Source organism: Entelurus aequoreus, linkage group LG03 (assembly GCF_033978785.1).
Source record: "Entelurus aequoreus isolate RoL-2023_Sb linkage group LG03, RoL_Eaeq_v1.1, whole genome shotgun sequence".
NCBI classification, from domain to species: Eukaryota; Metazoa; Chordata; class Actinopteri; order Syngnathiformes; family Syngnathidae; genus Entelurus; species Entelurus aequoreus.
Genome location: NC_084733.1, coordinates 87,677,324 through 87,689,121, shown reverse-complemented (window position 1 = coordinate 87,689,121; position 11,798 = coordinate 87,677,324). Strand labels below are relative to the sequence as shown.

Sequence of the window (11,798 nt, the reverse complement as noted above, 5' to 3'; positions counted from 1 at the left end):
GTTATTCACTGAAATATATTTATTAATAGTGGTTCTTACAAAAAAATATATCTTATAAAAATATAAAAGCTAAAATGTCTCATAAAGCTCTGCCCCCTTTAATTAGTGCATACTAAATAATTTAACTTTAGCCTACTACTACAACCATATTATTTACCAGCAACATAAAGTGAAACAGAGGCAGAGGTGTCCTGCCACAGTCAGTAACAAATAAACAGAAAACAGTAGTGGTGGTAGATAGACACAAAGCTTCATCAAACATCTGATCCACTGAACAAAGAGCTCCAAAAATCTTGATCCTACACTTCTCTTTTGTAAAGTAAATCTGAACAGCCGATATGGGCATCTACATCAACTATATCATTTGCCTGAGAAGCTTGACAGGACACACACAAAAAAAAAAAAAAAATTTTTTTTTTTTTGTGTCGGCCTTAATTCTTTCGTGGCGGGCCGCCACAAATAAATGAATGTGTAGGAAACACTGATATTATGGTAAGAGTCATTCAAATAACTATAACATATAGAACATGCTATACGTTTACCAAACAATCTGTCACTCCTAATCGCTAAATCCCATGAAATCTTTTACGTCTAGTCTCTTACGTGAATGAGCTAAATAATATTATTTGATATTTTACGCTAATGTGTTAATAATTTTACACATAAGTCGCTCCTGAGTATAAGTCGCACCCCCGCCAAACTATGAAAAAAACTGCGACTTATAGTCCGAAAAATACGTTAAGTATCTTGCAAACTATTCAATTGAATATATGTAGGTTGAAAAGGATTTGCAGAATCAGCGACTATACCTGATGTGTGTTAATGCCATCCAGGATGAGCTTTACCTTGTCTATCCGTTTCTCCATGAAGTCCAGTACCACTTGTATGGCGTCCATGTTTTTGCCGCCGTACGCCTCTACTCCTCCTTGCACGGGCAGGTCGATGAGTACGTCCATGCAGGGCACGGGCAGGTTGCTCAGCACGTTGATGGTGTGGCTAAGGGTTCAAGGCGGGGAAGAACACATTTACATACACAGTTCTGCAAGTGTGTTGAGATAAGAAAAAACATCTCTGTTTGGCCTAAACCCGTGGTCTTCCATAGGAGGTACTACTTTTTAACACATATTTTTAAACGTAATTGTGTGAATGCTTTGGAGCATTCACACATATGGTTTTCTACACCAAAATTCCTCTATTTTTTAAACTTCTTGTCCAGATTTTGGCACGCTCTACCTTCCACATTTTTCACCCAATTCAAACCGTTCCAACTTCAAACTGTTCAGCCTATTCGGGAATCGCGGGCTTTCCCTTGACAAATTCCAAAAATTCCCTTATTTCCCAGAATTCCAGGTTTTCCGGGACATTTTTCCCCATTCAAAATGAATTGGCCATTTTTCAAACTTCCACATTTTTCAACCCACTTTAACCGGTCTACCGTCGAAACATTCCTCTTAATCAGGACAAAAAACTAAGTTGTTTTTTGAACTGGAAAATTCCTGGTTTTCCTGAAATTCATTAATACCATTTCTCAATTAAAAATGTTAATATTTCAACATTTCTCGACAGATTAAAAAAATTCCAACACCAACCATTTCAACTCATTCAGAACATTCAAGGCTTTTAACATTTTCCAAAAAAATGCCGTTTTTCCCGAAATTCACAAATTTCCATGAAATTCCAGTGTTTCCCACACATTCATTTATTTGTGGCGGCCCGCCACGAAAAAATTACGTCTGCCACAAATAAAAATAAAAAACTTTTTTTTTTTTTTTTTAATAATTTTTTATTTTTTTTTGTCCCGTCCAGCTTCTCAGGAAAATCATATAGTTGATGTAGATGCCCATATAGGCTGTTCAGATTTACTTTACAAAAGAGAAGTGTAGGATACTTCTCTTGTTGCCTTATTTGTATTTGACCACTACTGTTTTCTGTTTATTTGTTACTGACTGTGGCAGGACACCTCTGCCTTTGTTTCACTTTATGTTGCTGGTAAATAATATGGTTGTAGTAGTAGGCTAAAGTTACATTATTTAGTATGCACTAATTAAAGGGGCAGAGCTTTATGGGACATTTTAGCTTTTATATTTTATAAGATATATTTTTTGTAAGAACCACAATTAATAAATATATTTCAGTGAATAACTTATTGTTCAAATCTGTATATAAATATGTACATAAAGTGTTGTAATTATATTGTAAAATGGATGGATGGATGGATGGACGTTTAAAACAAAACTGTTATTATTAATTAGTAAGTATACATTTTTTGAGCCTTTTTAGAGAAAATCATATCATTGTAGTAAATTATGCAAATTACTCGATGTCATGGTGACCACGCCCATAGCCACGCCCCCACCGCCACAGGTATCTTGGCAGTTTATGGGAAACACTGAATTCCCATCGAAATCAATGTGACGTTTTTCAAAGTTCCACAATTACCACATTTTTCAACCTATTCCAACTATTCCACCTTCAACAAATTCCACTCATCCTGGATATTCAAGCTATTATTTTTCCAAGTTAAAAAAAATTCCAGGAATTCCCAAAAATATCGTTTTTCAAACCCTTTTTTGACCCTTTTTTCTGTCGACTACTCCTTCCACATTTTTCAACCCACTTCAAACGGTCTACCGTCAAAACATTCCTCTTAATCAGGACAAAAAACTAAAATGTTTTTTGAACAGGAGAATTCCTGGTTTTCCTGAAATCCCTGGAATTCATTAATACTATTTCTCAATAAAAATGTTACTACTTCAACATTTCTCGAATGATTAAAAGAATTCCAACACCAACCATTTCAACTCATTCAGAACATTAAAGGCTTTTAACATTTTCCAAAAAAATGCCGCTTTTCCGGAAATTTACGAATTTCCATGAAATTCCCATTGAAATCAATGGGACATTTTTCAAAGTTCCACAATTCCCACATTTTTCATCCGATTCAACCTGTTCCAACTCAAATATATCCAGCACGTTCAAAATTGTGTGCTCTCCTTCAAAAAAAAAAAAAAAATTCCTGGATTTCCAAGAATTCACAGTTTTCAGGGACATTTTCCCCATTCAAAATGAATTGGCCATTTTTCAAACTTCCACAATTCCCACATTTTTTAACCTATTCCAACCATTCCACCTTCAACACATTCCACTCATCCTGGACATTCAAGCTATTATTTTTCCAAGTTAAAAAAAATTCAAGGAATTCCCAGAAGTACCGTTTTTTCAAACCCTTTTTTCTGTCGACTACTCCTTCCACATTTTTCAACCCACTTCAACCGTTCTACCATTAAAACATTCCTCTTAATCAGGACAAAAAATTAAGTTGTTTTTTGAACTGGAAAAATTCCTGGTTTTCCTGAAATTCCTGGAATTCATTAATACCAATTCTCAATTAAAAATGTTAATATTTCAACATTTCTCGACCCATTAAAAAAATTCCAACACCACCATTTCAACTCATTCAGAACATTCAAGGCTTTTAAAATTTTCCAAAAAAATGCAGCTTTTCCCGAAATTCACAAATTTCCATGAAATTCCCATTGAAATCAATGGGACATTATTCAAAGTTCCACAATTCCCACATTTTTTATCCGATTCAAACCGTTCTAACTTCAAACTGTTCAGCCTATTCGGGAATTGCGGGCTTTCCCTTGACAAATTCCAAAAATTCCCAGATTTCCCAGAATTCCAGGTTTTCCGGGACATTTTTCCCCATTCAAAATGAATTGGCCATTTTTCAAACTTCCACAATCCCCACATTTTTCAACCTATTCCAACCATTCCACCTTCAACACATTCCACTCACCCTGGACATTCAAGCTATTATTTTTCCAAGTTAAAAAAATTACAGCAATTCCCAGAAATACCGTTTTTTCAAACCCTTTTTTGACCCTTTTTTCTGTGGACTACTCCTTTCACATTTTTCAACCCACTTCAACCGGTCTACCGTCAAAACATTCCTCTTAATCAGGACAAAAAACTAAGTTGTTTTTTGAACTGGAAACTTCCTGGTTTTCCTGAAATTCCTGGAATTCATTAATACTAGAGATGTCCGATAATATCGGCAGTCCGATATTATCGGCCGATAAATGCTTTCAAATGTAATATCGGAAATCATCGGTATCGGTTTAAAAAAGTAAAATTTATGACTTTTTAAAACGCCGCTGTGTACACGGACGTAGGGAGAAGTACAGAGCGCCAATTAACCTTAAAGGCCCTGCCTTTGCGTGCCGGCCCAATCACATAATATCTACGGCCTTTCACACACACAAGTGATGCAAGGCATACTTGGTCAACAGCCATACAGGTCACACTGAGGGTGGCCGTATAAACAACTTCAACACTGTTACAAATATGCGCCACACTGTGAACCCACATCTAACAAGAATGACAAACACATTTCGGGAGAACATACGCACCGTAACACAACAGAACTAACTCTTCCGGGACACTACAATATACACCCCCCGGTACTCCCCCTATACTCCGCCCCCCACCCCAACCTCCTCATGCTCTCTCAGGGAGAGCATGTCCCAAATTCCAAGCTGCTGTTTTGAGGCATGTTAAAAAAAATAATGCACTTTGTGACTTCCATAATAAATATGGCAGTGCCATGTTGGCATTTTTTTCCCATAACTTGAGTTGATTTATTTTGGAAAACCTTGTTACATTGTTTAATGCATCCAGCGGGGCATCACAACAAAATTAGGCAGAATAATGTGTTAATTCCACGACTGTATATATCGGTATCGGTTGATATCGGAATCGGTAATTAAGAGTTGGATAATATCGGCAAAAAAGCCATTATCGGACATCTCTACACGTAAGCAATGTTCCCTCTAATTTTTTTGTGTGTCTGAGCAAACCGTGCACTAACGTGAGCAACATCAGACGTGCACAATATAGCCACTTCATGACTTAATAGAATAATAAAAACTACAGCAATAATTCATATTAATATAGATTATTTGGCCCACTTATAACAAAAATAACATGAATTTTGCAGTGCAGAGATATTCAACTAAATTGTCTAGGGGGCCACATTTCCAGAAAGCTAAGGACCGGAAGCCGGGGTCAAAACGGTCAGAACAATGGTCTGGATTTGGTCTGGATTTGCTCCCGTGTGTCGTTCAGTGACGTCCTGGGCTCCTAAGACTTTAGCTTGTTATGCAGTCGACTTCCTGAGCGGTCACTAAGCTCCCAAAGCCGAGCTCAGCGGAAGGATTGTAAGGTCATCTCTTGAAATGTATGAGATGAGAGGCGTTACAAAACACGGTTCCACTTGCGGGAACGTCCTCCAACTAGAATACTGCTGACCAGTCACAGGCTGTTCTCTTTCCGTGCTAAAAGTTTCTCACCTGTGTACTTCCTCTGTTTTCTCCTCTTTCTCAGTCTTTAGCATCAACAGGTGGCGCAGGATGGCGGTGATGAGTCTGTACTGGTGCTCATCCTCCTTCACAAAAAAATAAAAAAATTAAAAAATAATTCACACAAAAGGTTTTCGTCCATCATTGGAATGTATTAAAACCAAGTTTTCACCTAAATGCTACCATTGAGTTTGGTTAAAAACAATTACCCATTAGCATGTTTAGCTTTTTCTTTGGCTTGATTGCGATTCCACTACATAAGGGGAAACCCTATGTATTTGACCCACATCTTTTAAAAATAGTGATTCTTTTGTTTGTTTGTTTAGTAAATACAAAACCCCAAAACCAGTGAAGTTGGCACGTTGTGTAAATGGTAAATAAAAACAGAATACAATGATTTGCAAATCCTTTTCAACTTATATTCAATTGAATAGACTGCAAAGACAAGATATTTAATATTCAAACTTAGAAACGTAATTTAGTTTTGCAAATAATCATTAATTTAGAATTTAATGGCAGCAACACGTTGCAAAAAAGTTGTCACAGGCATTTTTACCACTGTGTTACATGGCCTTTCCTTTTAACAACACTCAGTAAACGTTTGGGAACTGAGACGACACATTTTTGAAGCTTTTCAGATGGAATTCTTTCCCATTCTTGCTTGATGTACAGCTTAAAATGTTCAACAGTCCGGGATCTCCGTTGTGGTATTTTAGGCTTCATATTGCACCACACATTTTCAATGGGAGACAGGTCTGGACTACAGGCAGGCCAGTCTAGTACCTGCACTCTTTCACTATGAAGCCATGATGTTATAACACGTGGCATGGCATTGTCTTGCTGAAATAAGCAGGGGCGTCCATGATAACATTGCTTGGATGGCAACATATGTTGCTCCAAAACCTGTATGTACCTTTTAGCATTAATGGTGCCTTCACAGATGTGTAAGTTACCCATGCCTTGGGCACTAATACACCCCCATACCATCACACATGCTGGCTTTTGAGCTTTGTGCCTAGAACAATCCGGATGGTTATTTTCCTCTTTGGTCCGGAGGACACGACGTCCACAGTTTCCAAAAACAACTTGAAATGTGGACTCGTCAGACCACAGAACACTTTTCCGCTTTTCATCAGTCCATCTTAGATGAGCTCGGGCCCGGCGTTTCTGGGTGTTGTTGATAAATGGCTTTCGCTTCGTTTTTGGGTTTTGTAATATTACCTGCGTTCAACGTCTTTTTACACTATTAGGCAGTTAAAAAGGCAAAACATACATTTCACATGCCTTTGGTGTTGCTCCCTTTGCACTATCCAGAACGCTGCACATTCTAGTTTTATTACCAACAATGGTTGCCTTCTTTTTACACTTGCCTAAAGTAAGCCTCCATCTATACTTTATGGAATGCTAAGTACAGTATTTGTCCCACATCTTCTTTTTCACCACATGGGCTCAGGAACACTTCAGAAAACCACTGTCAGTAACTACATGTTGTCGTTACATCTGTGAGTGCAAGTTAAATCTCTACTGTGCAAAGGGAAAGCCATTTATCAACAACACCCAGAAATGCGCCGGCTTCGCTGGCCCGAGCTCATCTAAGATGGACTGGTGCAAAGTGGAAAAGTGTTCTGTGGTCTGACGAGTCCACATTTCAAATTGTTTTAGGAAACTGCGAACGTCGTGTCCTCCGGAACAAAGAGGAAAAGAATCATACGGACTGTTATAGGCGCAAAGTGTAAAAGCCAGCATGTGTGATGGTATGGGGGTGTATTAGTGCCCAAGACATGGGTAACTTACACATCTGTGAAGGCACCATTAATGCTGAAAGGTACATACAGGTTTTGGCGCAACATATGTTGCCATCCAAGGAACATTATCATGGACGCCCCTGCTTATTTCAGCAAGACAATGCCAAGCCACGTGTTACAACAGCGTGGCTTCATAGTAAAAGAGTGCGGGTACTAGACTGGCCTGCCTGTAGTCCAGATCTGTATCGCATTAAAAATGTGTGGCGCATTATGAAGCCTAAAATACCACAACGGAGACCCCGGACTGTTGAACAACTTAAGCTGTACATCAAGCAAGAATGGGAAAGAATTCCACTTCAAAAATGTGTCTCCTCAGTTCCCAAACCTTTACTGAGTGTTGTTAAAAGGAAAGGCCATGTAACACAGTGGTAAAAATGCCTCTGTGACAACTTTTTTGCAATGTGTTGCTGCCATTATTATTCTATTTTAGGGTTCCTAACCCTAAAAAACAGTTTCAGTGACAGTCACTCGCTGATGCTGGTGGCTGCTATGATCTCCACCATCAGATATTTGCACCCTAAACAAGAGGCGTGTTGTTTGGCGTCACACTCACCTTCCCACCAGACGACACAGTCAGGTTGAAGAGGGCTTTGAGCGCCTCCATGACTCGCTCATTGTCCTCTGCGGGCAAGGGCATAGCCTGAGGATCCGGACGGGCCACCTCGTAGGGGCCGTCCCAGCTCACATCCAAGGTGCGCTCCAGCAACCCCGTGAGCAGCTTCACCGCCTGCCCCTCTTTCCGCAGCTGCTCGCTCAGGTCCGCCCTCAGGGCCGACAGCAGGAAGAGGATGCGCAGGGTGAACAGGCCCACCTCGTGGTGCCAGGCGGAGGAGGCGCGCAGGTTGGCGCACAGGCCGTGGGCCAGCTTGACGTCCACGCTCACCTGCTGAGCGGCGGGACTGTTGAACACCACATTGGACAGGCACTTCAAGGCTTCCACCACCACGCGCTCCTCCTCTTCCGATTGAGTGCTTTCCTCCGGCCGCCCCGGCTCGTCGCCCGCCATCCCTCCGGCGTTCAGTCGAGCCATCCTGGCCAGAGTCAGCACGCCGTCCCGGGTGGCTATCGGTGCCAGGACACACTTGTCCCTGGAGAGGATGCGGAGTGTTTCCAGGCATGTCTTCTGACAGCTGGGCTGCACCTTCATGCCGAGGACGACCAGGACGCTCTGACACAGCTTCTGAAATGGCACCAGACGAGCGTTCGATTTTGAAGTACCATAATTGTAAATGCACCGATGGTGTCTACTTACACTGCGCAGTGATTCTTCCTTTGGGTCAAAAGTGAAGGTGCGGCTGTTCTGGAACAGGAAATAGCTTATTGTGGATAATTCACTTGCCATTGCAAACTTCGTGAAATGATATCAAACGATATCAATATATATCGTGATAGACATGTGATCAATATCAATAAAACATTCGATATACCGTATTTCTTTGAATACCCGCAGGATTAATTAATTTAAATTAATTAATTTAAAACCTCTTCCCACTCCTGCGCTTGCCAAAAGCATGCGGGATGGGCAAGCATGCGCTAATTATTTTAAAACCTCTTCTCACTCCTGCGCTTACCAAAAGCGTGCGGGATGGGCAAGCATGCGCTAATTATTTTAAAACCTCTTCTCACTCCGGCGCTTACCTTATCATGAAAAGCCCATTTAATAAAAAAAAACTTTATTATGGTCTTACCTTTACTTATAAATGATGTCCATGTGCAGCTGCTTCTGATCAAAGGCAGTCTTCCTTATCTTTCTTCAGTTTTAAAAGTCTCTGGAGATATTCCTTTAATTATTACCTCCTGCTCCGATTGAAAGTCCAGTTTAGAAAACTGTTTTATTTTAGACATGTAATCCTCCATGGTAAAAGTGCAAGCAAACGATCGCTGCTCATGCTTGCTGCTTGTTGTCTTCTTCTGCAGTACCGGTCTTCTGCAGTACTGGTAGTCGCAAGAAGGATCACTAGCGCCCTCTACCACCAGGAGGCGGGAGTCATTTAATGACTCATATATGACCCGGCGGAAGTGCCAAGCATGCGCTAATTATTTTACGAAACGAGTTTGACCTTTAATTCTAGGCAGGCGAATACTATATTCCCGGCGGCAATTCAAGGAAATACGATATGTATATATATATTTTTATTTTTTGGGTTGGAAGAAACCATAAGTCATGAAGCATGGTTGATTGCACCAACAAAGGCACTTGTGGTATGGTAACCCATAGACATCTTATAAGTAGACGCAACATTGGCTGCTGTGACGCGAGAAATTCGGCCGCCATCTTGAAGTGGTGATGAGGAGCCGGCGAGCAGCCTAAACTGACAGTTGACAGGTAAAAAAAACAAACCCCGTTGTTCATCGTTTTCCTGCTCATATAAGCGGACTGTTGAAAATAGGAATCGGGGGATTACTTTTCAAAAGTAAGATTTAACATGAACGTACTATTGGTTGTATTTTGTGAAAATAATATTACCACAGAGTTGAGAAGGAGCAAAGATCTTCAACGGTACTGAAATTGTAGCCGCTAGCAAACAAGAGTATGACCATAATAGAATTGCTTGTCAATGAAATTAACTACATTTAAAAATGCCATACTTGAACAACATAAAGTTGAAATAAATGATGAAGATAAAGATTGTAAAAGCCAACAGGGGTAAAAGTTAGGACCACAGCCCAGATTGTGGGGGGGATATATGTTAGCTAACTAGACAATCAGATGGACAGTGGCTATACAGTATTATACAAGTCTAAATTTAGTCTAGCATCGATATCAATGTATTAAAAAATATCAATACAAAGTGTCAAGACAGAATAAACTCTCTGCTGCTGCAGCAACAGAGATACAGTCTATAGGTCCCTATGATACAGTATATAGATATCTAATGTATTCATACATTGTTTATGTAGGATATACGCATGTATATATAACCTAATCATATTGTTTCTTCATTTTAAAAATAGCTGACCGTTTTTTTCCCCCCTTCTCTGGGATTATATTCCCAGTTTTGATCTCGGACGTCTGGTCACTTGTAGCATATAAGAATATTCTATTACTGTTGAGCAAACTATGAATAATAAAACACGTATGACAAAAAAGCGCATGAAAATCAGTCGTATTCAGTGAGGTAAAATGAATTAAATGTGCCGACAGTTCATTGCTCCTGCCAAATGAATTGCACTGAGTGGAGCGGATCACCACTCCAAGATGGCGGCCCCGCGTCTCGTAGGCAGTAGCGCTCCATGCTGCGTCTACTTATAAAATGTCTATGTGGTAACCTAGCAAAACAGGAAGTGATCGGCGAGCAATGGGAGGGACAGGCTAAACAGCCAATCGCGTAACAGTATCAACTATCACGTTTGGTTGCGCAAACATACATATACACACTCGTGCACATAATCACGTTTCATCAAACATATAATATATTAACGTTGTGGCCCTAGGGGAAACTGGGTAACACACGGCACACTGACAAAGCTTAACCTAAGGTTACTATAACAATCTACAAGGTTAATACAGTTCACTTCTCTTTCTTTCCCTCCATTTATCTGCTTTCTTTAAGTAACGTTTACGACAACCTTTTTTTTTTTCCAAAACACAATATCAGAATCAGAAATACTTTAATAATCCCTGAGGGGAAATTAAGATTTTCAGAACAATCCCATTCAAGAGCAGACAAACATTACAGGGAGACAGAACTGGATCAGACAATCCCATTCAAGAGCAGACAAACATTACAGGGAGACAGAACTGGATCAGACAATCCCATTCAAGAGCAGACAAACATTACAGGGAGACAGAACAGGATCACACACTCCCATTCAAGAGCAGACAAACATTACAGGGAGACAGAACAGGATCACACAATCATTTGTTTTCGAAACGGTTACAAAAACAAGTGTGACCCCATTTTTTTGTTTTTATGACTTGATGGGGACCCCGGGGGCCCCATTTTGAAGATTCCTAGCGTTAACACTGATAAGAACTCAAACATAGTGACTATTATGGCACGTGTAGTTAACATTCATACATTATATTGTGTCAGACCGAAGCAAACATGAAACATTATAAATAATGATCTTTATAAGTCTTGTTAGGACGGCTTGTTTACTTTAAAGCAAGCCGCTTAATTAGCAAGGGATGCTAGTAGTTAGCCGCTCAAGCTACGTTTGTTTTGGCTAAAAAGAAGAGTTTAAAAAAAAACAAGTCACCTCTCTGTTGTACTCCCGGAGAAGCGTCTCGATGTCCTGCCCGTCGGCACTTTCGAGCTGCGACAACACGTTAGTCAGGTCCATGGCGGCGGTAGAGAGAAACTCCAACTCGGCTTCTTCCAGTACTGAGCGGCTAGCCAGCTAGCTATCAGCCAGGAGACTGTGGTGCGTTTGGGTGTCGGTTTTGACAGTGCGGAATTTCCGCTACTGTTTCCGGTAGAGGGGCGGTTCCGGGTGGTGCGTTTACGGACTACCACCAGTAGCGGAATTCTTACACTGGCTTCGTAACGACACGACGTTCGAATGTTATTGTGTTTTACGGCACAAATAGGAAAAAACAACTATTAGAATTGAAACATAAAGGAGAATACAAAGATATTCCAGTCTTTTGATTGATTGATTGAAACTGTTATTAGTAGATTGCACA

General features: G+C 40.2%; 1 protein-coding gene across 1 annotated transcript in view; it reads right to left on the bottom strand.

The window, feature by feature from the left end:
* The window catches only part of ric8b (RIC8 guanine nucleotide exchange factor B), a 27,731-nt gene extending 16,185 nt beyond the window's left edge, over positions 1 to 11,546 (bottom strand). The window contains exons 1-5 of the mRNA XM_062043094.1: positions 11,372 to 11,546; positions 8,421 to 8,468; positions 7,722 to 8,348; positions 5,355 to 5,449; positions 846 to 996 (exon numbers count right to left, since the gene is read on the bottom strand). Coding sequence (XP_061899078.1) covers positions 846 to 996; positions 5,355 to 5,449; positions 7,722 to 8,348; positions 8,421 to 8,468; positions 11,372 to 11,455 — 1,005 coding nt within the window. The 5' untranslated portion in view covers positions 11,456 to 11,546. The remainder of the gene's footprint in view (positions 1 to 845; positions 997 to 5,354; positions 5,450 to 7,721; positions 8,349 to 8,420; positions 8,469 to 11,371) is intronic.
* Between the last annotated feature and the right edge of the window lie 252 nt (positions 11,547 to 11,798).